Consider the following 18,727-nt stretch of genomic DNA (forward strand, 5'->3'; position numbering starts at 1 on the left):
AACTTGTTAAAATGCAAGTTTTTAGGCCCCACTCTGACCTAGTGAGTCAGAAACTCTCAGTGTGGGGCCCAGAAATCTGTTTTTAACAAACTTTGCTGTTTCTGTTGCACACTGAAGTTTGACAACCACTGTGTAGATCATTAAAGTCTGGGTTAAGGATGGGAATGTTTGAAATAGCTTCTAAGTTTGGGAGGGATTTCAGTAGGATCAGGAATTAGTTGAGCATGGCTTGTAGAGAGGGTTAAGAATAATATTTATAGGAGTTCCTGCTGTGGTGCAATGGGATCAATGGTGTCTTGAGAGTGCTGGGATGCAAGTTCGATCCCCAACTTGGCACAGTAGGTTAAGGATCTGGCATTGTTGCAGCTGTGGCTTAGGTTGCAACTGTGACTCAGGTCTGATCCCTGGCCTGGGAACTCCACGTGCTGTGGGGAGGCCAAAAAAGAAAAAATTGTAGAGATAATGACACTTTAAGCTGAGTTTTATGTGATGTACCTAGAAAAGCCGGCTTAGATTTAAGCATCTGAGAGGCTTTTGAAAAAGACTGGCATAGGTAGGGAAATGGCAGAGAAGATTTTTCAGGCATTGTGTGAAAGCAAGTGATCTGGGGTAAAAAAAAAGTGGGGGTTACTGGGTGGGAACAGAGTTGAACCTAAAGAGAAGGTTGTGTGGAAATAGAAAACTAGGACACAGAAAATCTAGGTCCTAGCCTGAATGTTTTCATTGGATATAAGAGCTTAGTGAGTTCATTTCTTCAAATGTTAGGTACATACTCACCTTCCTTGTGTTCCCCATAGGGCTGATAGGAGAATGGCATGAGTTAATAGGTATGAAAATATTCTGTAAGTGTCTGTATAATCATGATATAATTAACTGTGATTCAAGAGCTTCAGGATTGGATTCCTAAGTCCATTATCTCTCAAGACTGTCATGAAAACATCATTCTAGAATTACAGTTTCCTTTGGCAGGGGCTAGGAGGGGTTTCCATTGCTCTTGAGCAAACCAGTTCCCTGATTTTCCCCCCGCTCCCAATACATATCCTCAAGAACAGGTTACAGATACAAATTCCTTTCAAAAGAAACAAACAATTTTTATTTTACAACTAGAAATAAGAGTTTTTGAAATGCCCATGCCCCTCTTTAGTCTATTTACAAGGAAACAACTGTGCGGATGACCCTTTGAAAATGTAAATGGGATTATGTTACTCCTCTGCTCAAAAAGGCTTCCCATCTCATACAGAATTTAAAGTTCTTACATGGCTCACGAGGTCCTGCACAATTTGACCCTCTTTATACTCTCTTTGACTTCATCTCTGATGCTTTCCTCCTTAATGTCTCTTCTCCAAGCAAACCAAATTCCTTGCTGTTACTGGAACACAGTCTTGCCTTAGGATCTTATAGAGAACTTTGCTTCTCTCAGCCTGGGATACTCTTTTCCCTCAGCTGTTCACATGGCTCATTCCCTCATCTCCTTCCAGCTTTTGCTTAAATATTTCTTTCTCAGTGTGACCTTACCTGATCATCCTATTTAAAATTTCAGCCTTTTCTCCCACACTTCCTGTCCTCCTCCCCATTTCTCCATATTGCTTATCACTCTCTAACATGCTATATATTTCACTTATTTTTTTATCGTCTGTCCCTCACTAGAAAGTAAAGTCCACATGATGGTGTTTTTTTGACCATTTTGGTCATAGCGTATCTCTAATGCCTAAGGAGGGCTTGGAATAAAGTAGATGCTCAATGAATTTTTGTTGAATGAAAGAATTATTATCTTATCTGATGCTAAAACATTACTTATTTAAACATGAAACTTTCAGTCTGTCCCTCATCTGGAAGATTCTCAACCATTAGAGTCAAGGGGATACGAAACTTTTTCTGTTATTAAATACTTTAGGTATGTATCCATTAGGCACTTAAATTCAATTACTTTTTCACTTTTAAAAAGACTGGAATGTCTTAAGAAATGCCTTGAGTACACCAGTGATGATTCACCCAGAATAACTGCTCTTGTTCCAGCTTCACTTTCATCCCCCAACAGTCAAAACTAACACAGTATGAGAAATAGCAGAAATATAATGCCCTCATATTACTATCTAAGAAGTAATACACATTGAAAATATTATTGTTCTACTTAGAATGGAATCTGAATCAGCCATAGATAGCTCTGCCAGATTACTTGAAGAATAAAACACTGATGGACCCTACTGAAAAATATCTTCTTTAAGGTGTGCATTGGAGAATTATCAGCAGTACATGAAGTCTTTTTTAATTAATCTCTTATGGCTGATCAATGGTTTGCTTGTTCTCAAGTAGGTTAGTTTATGTTCGTTCTATTCTTAGGACTTTCTTCATTGCAGCCTTCATCTCCTTGTTTCTTAAGCTGTAAATCAGGGGGTTTAAGAAAGGAGTCACCACGGAATAGAACAAAGTCATAATCTTTTGAATTTCAGCTGGGTTATCAGCTGTAGGGCTCACATACATTACCAAAAGAGCCCCAAAGAATAAGCACACCACAGTCAGATGTGATCCACAGGTGGAAAAGGCCTTCCGCCGGCCAGTTGCTGAAGGGACTTTTAACACAGTTAACAATAAAAGGGTATAGGAGCCAAGGATGTATAGAAGAGTTAGGATGATAATGAGAGAGCTGAGGACAAAGAGGACAATCTCAGTGACAGGAGCTGGGGCACAGGACAGAGCCATCAGTGGGTCTATGTCACACAGAAAGTGATTGATGATGTTGGGCCCACAGAAAGGCAATTGAGAGAGCTGCACGGTGGAGACGGAGTAACTAAGGAATCCAAACAACCAGCAAAGAGACATCAAGATAGAGCAGCGCTGTTGGGTCATGATGGTTGGGTAGTGCAATGGGTGGCAGATAGCGAGGTATCGATCATATGCCATGATACAGAGGAAATATACCTCAGTTGTACCAAGGGAAGTAAAAAAATATAGCTGGAGGAAACAGCCAACAAAAGAGATGGTTTTTGTCTCTGAGAGGAAATTGATTAGCATAGTGGGTACAGTGGAGGTAATGTACCAGATTTCAAGGAAAGCAAAGTTCCCTAGGAGAATATACATTGGGGTATGGAGCCTTGGGTCCCACCTCACAGCACAAACTATGGTCCCATTGCCCATCATGGTAAATACATAGACCCCAAAGAACAGTGAAAAGAGGAAGCACTGCAACTCTTCGCATCCAGGGAAGCCTAGGAGGACAAACTTAGTCACAGTGCTTGCTGCTGAATTGTTCACGAATCCCAGGGCTGCAGGGAAGACAGAAAACACAAAATGTAAGTTGTTTTGTTTCTTGAAAAACTTGTAGGAAACCTATGCAAGGTACCTATGCTGGCTGTTTGGCAATTAGTTGGAATAACTCATCATTTACTCCTAGCTCTTACTTAAAAGCCACCAATGAACAATAACAATGATCTCAAATTTCAATATAATCTTTACATTGGATTTTCTTTATCAGTGGGTTGGGTTAAAAAATCCTTTCTTTCCTTTTGGATTTTTGGAAATCAGAAACACTACCCTCTGTGAAAAGCACACAGATTATAGGTTTTTTTGCTGTTGTTGTGGTTTTTTGGGTTTTTTTTGCTCATACCTGCGGCATGAGGAAGTTCCCAGGCCAAGGATGGAACCCTCACCACAGCAGTGACCAGAGCCACAGTAGTGACAATGCTAGATTCTTAACTCCACAAGTGACCAGGGAGCTCCAGGTCTTAGGGTTTGACATTTCCGACTGCAGTCCCACCTGTCCACCTCCAGGAAACTCAGGATCTTAATAAGCTTGAAGAGGTCATTTATCAAAAGTCAAATAGACAAATCAACATAACATCACTTTGGATGTTGCAAAAGATCAATTCTTGCTGAATGCAAACTTTATTTTCTCTTCTTTCATTTTGGTTATACACAAGACATGTAAAAAATTTTCATTAAGCTTTCTCCAAACACAATGATATTTTTAAATATTGTTATTCAGTACAGCATTTCAAATAATCTAAATTGCTACTCTGTTGTTATTTCAGTTAATTAATGCTACAATGTTCAAAATTTACTTTACCAAAATAAAAATAATTTAAAAAATGGAAACATGAAAAATATAGAAACAGAAAAAAATCCTTCTTCGCAGAGTAAACAAATTTTAACTCTCTGGAGAATTGCACTCCTCTCTTCTTTAAAAATTAAAATAAGATTTTTCAAAATATGCTGTTTTATAGCTTGTTTATCATTGAAGTATAGCTAATTTATAATATTGTATTAGTTTCAGGTGTATGGCAGAGTGATTTGTTTTTTTGCATATTATATCCCCTTATAGGTTATTATGAGATATTGCGTGTAATTCCCTGTGCCATACTGTAAACCTTGCTGCTTATCTATTTTATGTATAGTAGTTTGTATGTGTTAATTCCATACTTCTTTTTTTGTTTTGTTTTGTCTTTTTGTTTTTTTAGGGCCGCACCCACAGCATATGGAGGTTCCCAGACTAGTGGTCTAATTGGAGCTGTAGCCTCTGGCCTACACCACAGCCACAGCAGTGGGGATCCGAGCCATTTTTGTGACCTACACCACAGCTAATGGCAATGCAGGATCCTTAACCTGCTGAGTGAGGTCAGGGATGAAACCTGCAACCTCACGGTTCCTAGTCTGATTTGTTTCCGCTGCACCATGATGGGAACTCCTTAATTCCATACTTCTAATTTGTCTCTTCCCTTTTCCCCTTTGGTAGCCATAATTTTATGTCTGTGAGTCTGATTCTATTTTGTATATAGATTCATTTGTATCACTTTTTAGATTGCACATATAGGTGATATGATAGTTCTTTCTCTGCCTTACTTATTTCACTAAGCATAATATTCTCTAGATCCAGTCGCATTGCTGCAAGTGGCAATATTTCATTCTTTTTATAGCTGAGAAATATATGCATTTCATGTGAGAGATACGTATATCTCTCACATCTTCTTCAGCCAATCACATGTTGATGGGCACTTGTATAAACTGATTTTTAACTTAATATATTTCAGTGTTTTTTCTGTGTCGAAAATATTGATGCTGTACATACACATCAACAATTCAGTGGCTGCATTGTTTTCTATGTATTCACTAACTCCCTAGTGATAGGCTTTGATTGTTAAGAGTTTTTTGTATTATAATGGACACTAATTAATATTCTTAAACATATATCTTTATATACTTAACCCATAAAGTGAGGTTGTAATGATTTAAAAAATTAATGATTAGACTAATCAATGTATTGTGTCCTAGTTTTTTACGATGAGGATTTTTAGATATTCTTTTGATATCTATCATTTACTGAAGTAAACAAAGTAAAACCCTTTATATATAAGAAAAATTCCTGCTTTATATTTCCATAGCATGTTATATGTAAAGCATGTGCCATGATAACTAAATCATTTGTAATAACTAAATCATGTGTTTTAGACTGAAAACTTTTATAATTCGTGAGTGATGTTAAATTTATCATTATATTCCCAGTTGACTGAGGTTCTGGTGCTTAGTAGGCATTTGTTCCATGAATTAATGATTGCATGAATTTACAATTCATCAAGTCTGTCACCAGAAAAGCTAAGCCACTGACTATGAACATGACCATCACTGCCTCCAATCTGAATATCTCGAATATTATCTCTGAATATCTGAATATCCTGAATAATATCTCTGAATAACACTGGGCAGTCTTATGTGACTGTCCAAACTTATAGAAAACCTGTGGTCTACTAATCCCGCCTTGCTCTATATAACAGGTGTGAGTGTCCATTTAAATATGTCTCCCTAGTTATTTATCCTCTTTTATGTTTTCAAGCCTGTAGTCACCCTTCTGTTCAGTACTTCTCCGTATTACATATTTTCCTTTGTAATGGCTCCCTTCCCCTTTAGTGGTCTTACCTTAGTGAATGGAACTACTCTCCATTCACCAATCCATTTAGCATTTGCTAATTAAAGCCAGAGACTTGAGTCACTCAAGGCACTTTCCAATTCTGCCATCTCCCATATGCAGTCAATAACCAAATCCTTTCGATTTTCCCTCCCAAATGTTTTTCAAATCTGTCTTGGGCACATAGGAGATCAATGTAAATGCTTTCATTGTTTGGATGGTCCAGTAGCAGAGTGAAGCAGTTACATGTATAACCAAAAAGAAAAATGAGCCTCTATAGGAGGAGAGAACATGGATTCATGAGGAAAGAAGAGAACACCTACTCTGCAATTTGTGTGGTGACATTCCACAACTGGATCAGGTTCCCAACCAGATTCTCAATCCTGTCGTACTTAACTCAGTAGTCCTGTTATATCACTGTACTGAAAGGAAATAAATTATACTGTTACAATGATTTGGGTTCAAAGACTGTATGACATACTATGTGCTCTTGGGCAAGCTAACACCTATTTTTCAGAACTCTTGTGAAAATGCTGTTGAAGTATATATGCTTAGTACAGTTCCTGGAATATACCAGGGCATGAAAAAATTCATAGCTGTTGTTAATAATAATACTACCAACAAATATGACTACAAAGTAACTAGGATTATTTTCTTAGCATAATTATTTTATTTTACTTTTTTGTCTTTTTGCCATTTCTTTGGGCCGCTCCCGTGGCATATGGAGGTTCCCACGCTAGGGGTCTAATTGGAGCTGTAGCTGCCAACCTACACCAGAGCCACAGCAACACAGGATCCGAGCCGCATCTGCAACCTACGCCACAGCTCACAGCAACACTGGATCTTTAACCCACTGAGCAAGGGCAGGGATCAAACCTGCAATCTCATGGTTCCTAGTTGAATTCGTTAACCACTGCGCCATGACGGGAACTCCAGCATAATTATTTAAAAGCCTAAATGATTAAAAAGTAAACTAGTTCCAATATATCACACAGCCGAAGCTATGGGCAACACTCTTTGGTTTCTCAGATTTATTTTACGGACCTCCTTGTATATTCTAGCACTTAAAAGCATACAGTTTTTTTCTGATATAAAGGAAAAAGACATTAAAACATAGTAATGTTGGAGTTCCCATCATGGCACTGGGGTCAACAGTTCATATAACTTATTATGTTACTGGCAGGGGGAGCTTTATATCCAGAAACATAAAACCTACAAAAGTTTGCAAAAATAAATATTAAAATGGGATCCCAATCCATTTGTAGATGTCTTAGAAAAAATGTAGCAATGCCTAGACAGGGAGAAAAGCTACTCACCCTTCATGATGGGGCTAAGTGTAGACAGAGATGAGAATAGCAGTCTGTATCGTCTCATTGATGCTCCTCTTTCCTTTACATGGAATCAAAACCCAGGGGCCTCACCCTGAGCATCCTAGGAAATACAAAATTAAATGCTGAAACTCTCTCTCCTCTCTTCCTGAAATGCTTAAAAGAAACAGTTATAACAACAGGGTGCTCGTATTGGGCAATATGATAGCTAGTGAAAATAGCATTAGCTCTATAATCAGTCTCTGAGATGTGGGCCCTATTCGATATTTTCTGTAAGATGTAAGAGCTGCATAAGAGACCTCAATCACCCCCAGGCACCCAGATCTTTTACTTATCTCACCCAGAAGAAAAGATTCAGCAGCTGAGTTTTATGTTGGTTACTTTTGCTGTAAAGTAGCTGAAAGAAATGGGGTATGAACCTCATGAGATTTGAAAAGGGTGTTTACATGAATGAAGGGCAAGGGAGGATTGCCGAGATTCTCAAGGGTGAAATTACAGTTTCATCTTAGAGATTATTATCTTCGTCTTAGAAGAATTCAGACTCCGCTGGGGCTGGTCTGAATGACTCCCTCAATGCTCTGGGTAACATCTTTTCCTTATTTATAATTTTCATATATTTTAGGATAAATTGATTCCTAGGGTGAAGGCAGGAATGATTTTTTTTTTTTTTGTCTTTTTGCCTTTTCTAGGGCAGCTCCTGTGGCATATGGAGGTTCCCAGGCTAGGGGTCTAATTGGAGCTATAGCCACCGGCCTACACCAGAGCCACAGCAACGTGGGATCCAAGCCGCGTCTGCAACCTACACCACAGCTCACGGCAATGCCAGATCCTTAACCCACTGAGCAAGGCCAGGGATCGAAGCCGCAACCTCATGGTTCCTAGTTGGATTCATTAACCACTGTGCCACGATGGGAACTCCAGAAATGATTTTTTTTTATGGTCAGCTAATTAAAAAATTTTTAAATTATAGTTGATTTCAATGTTCTGTCATTCAATTTCTGCTGTACAGCAACGTAACCCAATTATACATATATATACATTCTTTTTTTCACATTATCTTCCATCATGTACCATCACAAGTGGTTAGATATAGTTCCCTGTGCTATACAGCAGGATCTCATTGCTTATATACTCCAAACGCAATTGTGAGCATCTACTAACTCCAAACTCCCAGTCCATCCCACTCCCTCGGCAACCAGAAGTCTGTTCTCCATGTCCGTGAGTTTGTTTCTTTTCTGTAGATAGGTTCATTTGTGCCATATTTTAGATACCACATGTAAGTGACATATGGTATTTGTCTTTCTATTTCTGACTTACTTCACTTAGTATGAAATTCTCTTATTCCATCCATGTTGCTGCAAATGGCATTATTTTGTTGTGAGCCACACAGGAAATCCTGCAAAAGGCATTATTTTGTTCTTTTTTATGGCTGAGTAGTATTTATCCCATTGTGTATATGTACCACATCTTTTTAATACATTCATCTGTTGTTGAACATTTAGGTTGTTTCCATGTCTTGGCTGTTGTGAATAGTGCTGCAATGAAGATAGGGGTGCATGTGTCTTTTTGAATGAAAGTTTTGTCAATGTATATGTCCAGGACTGGGATTGCCAGATCATATGGTAGTTCTGTAATTAGTTTTATGAGGTACCTCCACACTGTTTTCCAAAGTGCTTATACCAATTTCCATTCCCACCAACAGTGTAAGAGGGTTCCCTTCTCTCCATACCCTCTCCAGCACTTGCTATTTGTTGGCTTGTTAATGATGGCCATTCGGACTGGTGTGAGGTGGTACCTCACTGTAGTTTTGATTTGTATTTCTCTGATAATTATGATGTTGAGCATTTTTTCATGTGCCTGTTGGCCAACTATATGTTTTATTTGGAGAAATGTCTATTCAGGTCTTTTGCCCATTTTTAAATTGGGGTGTTTTTTGTTTTTTGTTTTCGCTGTTGATTTGTAAGAGTTGTTTTTATATTTTGGAGATTAGGCCCTTGTTGGTTGCATCATTTGAAGCTATTTTCTCCCATTCCATAGGTGGTATTTTTTTTAATGGTTTCCTTTAAGTTTGACTAGGTCCCATTGGTTATTTTTGTTTTTATTTCTATTGCTTTGGGAGACTAACCTAAGAAAACATTTGTACAGTTGATGTCAGAGAATGTTTTGTCTATGTTCTCTTCCAGGAGTTTGATGGTGTCTTTCTTATGTTTAAGTCTTCAAGCCATTTTGAGTTTATTTTTGTGCATGGGGTGTGTTCTAGTTTCATTGATTTACACGCAGCTCTCCAGTTTTTCCAGCACCACTTGTGAAGTGACTTTTTCCTATTTTATATTCTTGCCTCTTTTGTCGAAGATTAATTGCCCATAGGTGTCTGGGTTTATTTCTGTGTTCTCTATTCTGTTCCATTGGTCTGTATGTTTTTTTTTTTTTTTTTTTTTTTGGTGCCAGTTCCATGCTGTCTTAATTACTGTAGCATTGTAACATTGTCTGAAGTCTGGGAGAGTTATGCCTCCTGCTTGGTTTTTGTTCCTCAAGATTGCTATGGCAATTCTGGATCTTTTATGGTTCCACATAAAGTTTTGGATTGTTTGTTCTAGTTCTGTGAAAACTGTCATGGGTAATTTGATAGGGATTGCATTGAATCTGTAGATTGCTTTGGGTAGTTTGGCTATTTTAACAATATTAATTCTTCCAATCCAGGGACATGGAATATCTTTCCATTTCTTTGAGTCCTCTTTAATTTCCTTGATTAATGTTTTTAAATTAATCAAGGAAATTGATTAATTAAATTGCAGTATATAGTTCTCAGCATGTAAGTCTTCATCTCCGTGTTCAGGTTTATTACTAGGTATTTAATTTTTTGGGTGTGATTTTAAAAGGCATATGTTTTTATATTCCTTTTCTAATATTTCATTACTATACAGAAATGTGACTGATTTCTGAATGTTAATCTTCTATTCTGCTACTTTGCTGAATTAATTGACCAGTTCAAGTAGTTTTTGTGTGGCGTCCTCAGGGTTTTCTATGTATAGTATCATGTCATCTACATACAGTGACAGTTTTACCTCTTCTCTTCCAATTTGGATCCCTTTTATTTCTTTTGTTTGTCTGATTGCTGTGGCTAGGAAGGAATGACATTTTAAAGGGTGTGAGATTTCCAGAGAATTTCTTTTTGTTTTCAGGAAAAGTCTTTCCACTGTGAAATATAGAGAATGTTCACAATGTACCTTGTTTATACTCTCTCCGAGTGTTTTCTTCTCACATTTGATAACTATAAATTTTTGTTTCCAGTCCTTAATTACTGTTAGACTGTTCGTTTCCATTTGTCCTGTTTGTTCTTTGTTCCCTTATTTCTACTTTCTTATTTCCTTTTGGATTATTCAAGTATTTTTATTATTTTATTTTCCTCTTCTGATGGTTTAAAATTTTTTTATTATAGTAAAATATATATAGCATTTTATGTGTATGGTTCTGGAACATTAAATACGTGTAATCATGCAGTCATCACCATCCATCTCCAGAAGCTTTTTGTCATCTCAAACTGAAACTCCATACCCATTAAACAATAACTTCACATTCTACTGTCTCCCTGTTTTCTTCCAGTCTATGAGTTGCTTTTGCATTCTGTTGATAGTGTCCTTTGATGCACAATGTTTTTTTAATGTAGTCCAGTTTACCTATTTTTTCTTTTGTTGCCTGTGTTTTTGGTGCCATATCTAAGAAGTCATTGCCAAATCCAATGTCAAGAAGCTTTTTTACTGTGTTTCTTCTACGAAGTTTATAGTCTCAGGTCTTAGGTTTATGTATTTGATTAATTTTGAATTAATTTTTGAATATAGTATGGGATTAAAAATTCAATTTCATTATTTTGCATGTGGACATCCAGTTTTCCTAGCAACATTTGTTGAAAAGATTGTCTTTTCTCCATTGAATGGTGTTGGCATTTTTGTCAAAAATCATTTAACTATATATGTGTTTATTTTGGCAATTTCTGTTCTATTCCATTCGTCTAATGTCTTTGTTTCTTTTTCATTTTTTCCTTTTTTGGCCACCCTGTAGTCTATGGTGTTCTAGGACAGGGATCATATCTGAGCTACAGATGCAACCCAAGCTGCAGAGGTGGCAATGCTGGATTCTTAATCCACTGTGCTGGGCCAGGGATGGAACCTGCATCCTAGCACTGCCAAGATGCCATCAATCCCATTGTGCCATAGTGGGAACTCCTCTGTCTGTCTTTATGCTATACTTCATCATTTTGATTACTATCGTTTTGAAAGTGATTTCAGAAAATCCAACTTTTAAAAAAATGTTTTGTTTTTTGGAGTCCCTTGATATTCTACATGAATTTCAAGATTAATTTTTCTATTTCTACAAAAAACATTATTAGGGTTTGATAGGAAATTTATTGGCTATAAATCACATTGTGTAATAGTGACATCTTGATAATATTGTCTTTCAATCCATGAATGTGGGGGATGTCTTTCCATTTTTTGTGTTTTCTTTAATTTTTTCAGCAACATTTTATATTTTTCAGTGTAGAAGTCTTTTCCCACCTTGGTTAAATTTAATTCTAAGAAGTATTGTATTCTTTTTGCTGCTATTACAAATATAGCTGTTTTCTTATTTTCCTTTTTGGGTTGGCCGTTGTTAGTGTATGAAAATGCAACTTTTTTGTTTGTTGATTTTTGTATCCTGTAACTTTGCTGAATTTATTTTTAAGTTCCAATAGGTGGGATGTGTGCATAATCTTTGGGGTTTTTTACATATAAGATCACATCATATGTGAACAGAGATAATTTTACTTCTTTCTTTCTAATTTGGATATCTTTAATTCCTTTTTCTTGCCTAGTTGCTCTGACTAGGTATTCAATAATATGTTGAATGGAAGTGATGAAACTAGACATTCTTGTCTTAGTCCTAATCTCAGAGGAAAAGCTTTCAGTTTTTAAAAAAATCACTGAGTATGATGTTCACTGTGATTTTGTCACACATGAATTTTATTATGTTGAGGTAGTTTTCTTCTGTTCCTTGTTTGTGAGTATTTCTATCATAAAGGGTCTCTAATTTTGTCAAATCCCTTTTATACATCACTTGAGATAATCATATGGTTTTTCTTTCATTCTGCTAATGTAGATTGTTGATTAATTTTCTTATGTTGAAACTTGCAGGAATAAATCCCACTTGGCTTTTGAATTAGTTTTCCAATTTTTTTTGAAGATTTGTGTCTGTATTCAGAAAGGATATTGGTCTGTAGTTTTCTTTTTCTGTAGTATCTTTGTCTGGCTTTGATGTCAGGGTAATGTTGGTCTCATAGAATGAGGTATAAAATGTTCCCTCTCTTCAATCTTTTTTTTGAAAAGTTTGATGATTGTTAATTCTTCATTAAATGTTTGGTAAAATTCATCTGCAGAGCCATCTGGATATGGGCTTTTCTTTTTCAGGTTTTTGACTATTAGTTTACTCTCCTAACTGGTATAGTTGTATTCAGATTCTCTATTTCTTCATGGTTCATCTTGGTAGATTGTGTGTTTCCAGGAAGTTGTCCATTTCCTGGTTAACCAATTTTTATAGTGGGAAATTGTTTATGGTGCTCTTTTATGAGCATTTTTCCTTCTAGAAAATCACCTTAAAGTTTCTACTTTGTGATTTTATTCATCTGAGTTTTTTTTCTCTTTGTAGTCAATCTGGCTAAATGTTTGTCAATCATCTTAATCTTTTAAAAATTCCAAGTCTTGGCTTCATTTATTTTTTTCCTGTTGATTTTCTGTTCTCTATTATTATCAATTACTGCTTTAATCTTTATCATTTCCTTCTTTTTGTTACCTTGGGTTTAGTTTGTTCTTTTTTCTAGTTCTTAAAAAGTGTAAAGTTAGGTTTTAACTTGAGATCTTTCTTCTTCTTCTATTTGTGCTACTGCTTCTTTTTCTTTTTTTTTTTCTTTTTTCTCTGTCTCTTTTTTGGGGGGGTACACTGGCAGCATATGGAAGTTCCCAGGCTAGGGATGGAATTGAGGCTGCAGCTGCTGGCCTATGCCACAGCCACAGCAACGACCAGATCCAAGCCACATCTGCGACCTATTACACAACTTGTGCCAACGCTGGATACTTAACCCACTGAGTGAGACTAGAGATCGAACCTGCACCTTCATGGACGCTAGTTAGGTTCTTAACCTGCTGAGCCTCAAGGGAACTACTTATTTAATTTTTAATTTATTTTTTTCAGGATTTAAAAAATTGAATAACTTTGACATGTAACATTGTGTAAGTTGAAGGTGTACAATGTATTACTTTGATACATTTGTTTACTGTAATATGATCGCTATCAAAATTACAATATATATGATTTATATATGATTTATCATTGCGCAATTATAATACAGTGTTATTGTCTATATTCATTATACTGTGGATTAGATCTCTGTGGCTTATTTACTACTTGTCGCAAGCTCGTATCATTAAATACTATCAAATCCACTCCTCTTATCTTATCCCTTCTACTCCCCATCCTCTGGTAACCACCATTTTGCTCTTTTTTAAAAAAACATGTATAACTTTTTAGAGTCCACATATAAGTAATATCATACGGTACTTGTCTTTCTTTTTTTTAATATAGTAACAATGATTTTTATTATCATAAAGTGAGAAAAATACAGATGCTGATATATAGCTATATACATATAAAATCAACAAACAGTAAAAAAATTTTATATGTGTGAACACAGATATATAGTTAGGTGAGCATAGAAAAAGTTGTGGAAGGGTGAAAAGGAGGGAGGAGAAGTTAAGGGACAAAAGACTAAAGCAAATAATATTTCATGATGAAACAAATTTTCTTTTATTTTTTTCTTGTTTTATTGTTTAATTTTTTTTCACTATACAGCCTGGGGACCAAGATCCTCTTACATGTACGCATTTTTTCCCCCACCATTTGTTTTATTGCAATATAAGTATCAAGACATTGTTCTCAATGCTACTCAGCAGGATCTCCTTGTAAATCTATTCTACGTTGTGTCTGATAAGCCCAAGCTCCCGATCCCTCCGACTCCCTCCCCCTCCCATCAGGCAACCACAAGTCTCTTCTCCAAGTCCATGATTTTCTTTTCTGAGGAGATGTTCATTTGTGCTGGATATTAGATTCCAGTTATAAGTGATATCATATGGTATTTGTCTTTGTCTTTCTGGCTCATTTCACTCAGTATGAGATTCTCTAGTTCCATCCATGTTGCTGCAAATGGCATTATGTCATTCTTTTTTATGGCTGAGTAGTATTCCATTGTGTATATATACCACCTCTTCCGAATCCAATCCTCTGTCGATGGACATTTGGATTGTTTCCATGTCCTGGCTATTGTGAATAGGCTGCAATGAACATGCGGGTGCATGTGTCTCTTTTAAGTAGAGCTTTGTCCGGATAGATGCCCAAGAGTGGGATTGCGGGGTCATATGGAAGTTCTATGTATAGATTTCTAAGGTATCTCCAAACTGTTCTCCATTGTGGCTGTACCAGTTTACATTCCTACCAGCAGTGCAGGAGGGTTCCCTTTTCTCCACAGCCCCTCCAGCACTTGTTATTTGTGGACTTATGAATGATGGCCATTCTGACTGGTGTGAGGTGGTATCTCATGGTAGTTTTGATTTGCATTTCTCTTATAATCAGCGATGTTGAACATTTTTTCATGTGCTTGTTGGCCAACTGTATATCTTCCTTGGAGAACAGCCTATTCAGGTCTTTTGCCCATTTTTCCATTGATTGATTGGCTTTTTTGCTGTTGAGTTGTATGAGTTGCTTATATATTCTAGAGATTAAGCCCTTGTCAGTTGCATCATTTGAAACTATTTTCTCCCATTCTGTAAGTTGTCTTTTTGTTTTCTTTTTGGTTTCCTTTGCTGTGCAAAAGCTTTTCAGTTTGATTACGTCCCATGGGTTTATTTTTGCTCTTATTTCTAATGCTTTGGGAGACTGACCTGAGAAAATATTCATGATGTTGATGTCAGGGAGTGTTTTGCCTATGTTTTCTTTTAGGAATTTGTTGGTGTCTTGTCTTACATTTACATCTTTCAGCCATTTGGAGTTTATTTTTGTGCATGGTGTGAGGGTGTGTTCTAGTTTCATTGCTTTGCATGCAGCTGTCCAGGTTTCCCAGCAATGCTTGTTGAATAGACTTTCTTTTTCCCATTTTATGTTCTTGCCTCCTTTGTCAAAGAATAATTGACCACAAGTGTCAGGGTTTATCTCTGGGTTCTCTATTCTGTTCCATTGGTCTGTCTGTCTGTTTTGATACCAGTACCACACTGTTTTGTGGCTTTGTAATAATGCCTGAAGTCTGGGAGAGTTATGCCTCCTGCTTGGTTTTTGTTTCTCAGGATTGCTTTGGCACTTCTGAGTCTTTTGTGGTTCCATATACATTTTTGGATTGTTTGTTCTAGTTCTGTGAAAACTGTCATGGGTACTTTGATAGGGATTGCATTGAATCTGTAGATTGCTTTGGGTAGTATGGCCATTTTTACAGTATTGATTTTTCCAATCCATGAACATGGAATATCTTTCTATTTCTTTACATCTTCTTTGATTTCTTTGATTATAGTTTTATAGTTCTCAGCATATAGGTCCCTTACCTCCTTGGTCAGGTGTATTCTGAGGTATTTGATTTTTTGAGGTGCAATTTTAAAAAGGTATTGTATTTTTGTATTCCTTTTCTAATATTTCATTGTTGGTATACAGAAATGCAACTGACTTCTGAATGTTAATCTTATATCCTGCTGCTTTGCTGAATTTGTTAATCAGTTCAAGCTGTTTTTGGGTTGAGTCCTTAGGTTTTTCTATGTATAGTATCACGTCATCTGCATACAGTGACAGTTTTATCTTTTCTCTTCCTATTTGGATGACTTTTATTTCTTTTGTTTGTCTAATTGCTGTGGCTAGGACTTCCAAAACTATGTTGAAGAGCAGTGGAGAGAGTGGGCATCCCTGTGTTGTTCCAGATTTGAGTGATAAGGCTTTCAGTTTTTCTCCATTGAGTATTATATTTGCTGAGGGTTTGTCATAACTGGCTTTGATTATGTTTAGGAATGTTCCCTCTATACCCACTTTGGAGAGGGCCTTGATCATGAATGGATGTTGGACTTTGTCAAATGCTTTTTCTGCGTCTATTGAGATGATCATATGATTTTTGACTTTTTTTTGTTAACGTGGTGTATGATGCTGATTGATTTGTGTATATTGAACCATCCTTGTGAACCTGGGATGAACCCAACCTGGTCATGGTGTATAATTTTTTTGATATGTTGTTGGATTCGGTTGGCTAAGATTTTGTTGAGAATTTCTGCATCTATATTCATCAATGATATTGGGCGATAGTTTTCTTTTTTGGTGGTATCTCTGTCTGGTTTTGGAATGAGGGTGATGGTGGCCTCATAGAATGTCTTTGGGAGTATTCCTTCTTCTTCAACCTTTTGAAAGAGTTTTAGGAGGATGGGCACCAATTCCCTCTTATATGTTTGTAGAATTCACCTGTGAAGTCATCTGGTCCTGGCTTTTATTTGTAGGGAGTGTTTTTATGACCTCTTCAATTTCATTTCTAGTGATTGGTCTGTTCAGTTGGTCTGTTTCTTCTTGATTCAGTTTTGGCAGGCTGTAAGATTCTAGAAAATTGTTCATTTCTTCCAGATTGTCAAACTTATTGCCATATGGTTGTTCATAGTATTCTCTTATGGTTTTTTGTATTTCTGCTGTATCCGTTGTGATTTCTCCTTTTTCATTTATAATTTTGGTATTTGGGTTCTTTCTCTCCTCTTCTTAGTGAGTCTAGCCAGGGGTTTGTCAATTTTGTTTACCTCTTCAGAGAACCAGCTCTTGCTTTTATAAATTTTCTCTATTGTTTTTTGAATCTTTATTTTATTGATTTCCTCTTTGATCATTATGATTTCCTTCCTTCTGCTGACTTTAGGTCTTTTTTGTTCTTTTTCTAATTCATTTAGGTGGAGGGTTAATTGTTAATTTGAGATCTTTCTTCTTTTTTGAGAAAGGCCTGGATTGCTATAAATTTCACTCTGAGCACTGCTTTTGCAGCCTCCCATAGATTTTGAGAGGTTGTGTCTTCATTATCATTTGTCTCGAGGTATTTTTTAATTTCCTTCTTGATTTCCTCATTGACCCATTGGTTTTTTAGTACCATGTATTTAGTTTTTTCTCATTTCTTTTCCTGTGGTTGATTTCTAATTTCATGGCATTGTGGTAGAGAAGATACTTGAAATAATTTCTATACTTTTAAATTTGTTGTGGTTAGCTTTGTGTCCCAATATATGCTCCATTCTTGAGAATGTTCCATGCGCACTCGGGAAGAACGTGTGTTCTGATTTTTCTGCATGTGGTGTCCTGAAGATGTCAATTAAGTCTAACTTTTCTATTGTTTCCTTTAGGATCTCTGTTGCTTTATTGGTTTTCTGTCTAGAGGATCTGTCCATTGGTGTGAGTGGGGTATTAAAGTCTCCTACTATGATTGTATACCCATCAATATCTCCCTTTATGTCTGTTAATATTTGTTGTATGTATCTGGGTGCTCCTGTATTTGGGGCATATATGTTGACGATAGTAATATCCTTTTCTTGGATGGATCCCTTAATCATTAAATAGTGTCCTTCTTTGTCTTTCTTTATGTCTTTTGTTTTAAAGTCTATTTTGTCTGATACGAGTATTGCAACTCCTGCTTTCCTGTCATGTCTATTGGCATGAAATATTTTTCCCCACCCCTTCACTTTCAATCTTTTGTCCTAAGGTGGGTTTCTTGTAGGCAGCATATTGAAGGTTTTTGCTTTTTTTATCCACTCAGCCAGCCTGTGTCTTTTGATTGGGGCATTCAGTCCATTGACATTTAAGGTGATAATTGATAGATGATTATTTATTGCCATTTTAAACCTCATATCTCATGTTCCAGTTGATTTTATGGTTCTCCATTCTTCCTTTTTTTTTTTTTTTTTTTTTTTGGTTGGATGATCTCTGATTATTTTCTGCTTGAGTTTTTTTTTTTTTCCATTTTTTGCAAATGCAATATTTGGTTTTGGTTTGTGGGTGCCCTGTTTTTTAAGTATGCTACCCCCTTCCTATAATTGTGTGTTTTAGCCTGATGGTCCCTTAGGTTCAAATCCTTCATTAGTATACTAAAATTAAGAAGAGAAGCAAAAAACAAAAAAATATTTTTTTAACGAAGAGTCTATTAATTTCCTTACTTCCCTTGCCCACATTTTATTATTTTGATGACTCTTTTTTTTCTTTTTAATTTTATTTTGTTTTAAACATGTTCATGATTAAATCTGTATGCTGACTTATTTGAGTGACTGCTTTCTGATTGTAGTTTCCTCAATCATCCTTTCTTTTTGGTTTAGAGAAACCCTTTCAATATTTCTTTTAGCCTGGGTTTTGTATTGCTGTATTCTTTTAGCTTTTGTTTGTTGGAAAAAAAATTTATTTCTCCTTCTATTTTAAATGATATTCTTGCTGGGTAGAG

At 36.2% G+C, this 18,727-nt stretch overlaps 1 protein-coding gene across 1 annotated transcript; it reads right to left on the reverse strand.

Annotated features, from left to right (window-relative positions):
* Positions 1-2,319: 2,319 nt before the first annotated feature.
* On the reverse strand, positions 2,320-8,997 carry LOC100738322 (olfactory receptor 11H4-like). Its single transcript, XM_013978260.1, has 2 exons — positions 8,966-8,997; positions 2,320-3,232 (listed from the first exon to the last, which is right to left on the reverse strand). The coding sequence occupies exons 1-2, from the start codon at positions 8,995-8,997 to the stop codon at positions 2,320-2,322; spliced, it is 945 nt and encodes a 314-aa protein (XP_013833714.1).
* Between the last annotated feature and the right edge of the window lie 9,730 nt (positions 8,998-18,727).

The sequence above is a fragment of the Sus scrofa genome, unplaced genomic scaffold, assembly GCF_000003025.6.
Source record: "Sus scrofa isolate TJ Tabasco breed Duroc unplaced genomic scaffold, Sscrofa11.1 Contig740, whole genome shotgun sequence".
NCBI lineage: Eukaryota > Metazoa > Chordata > Mammalia > Artiodactyla > Suidae > Sus > Sus scrofa.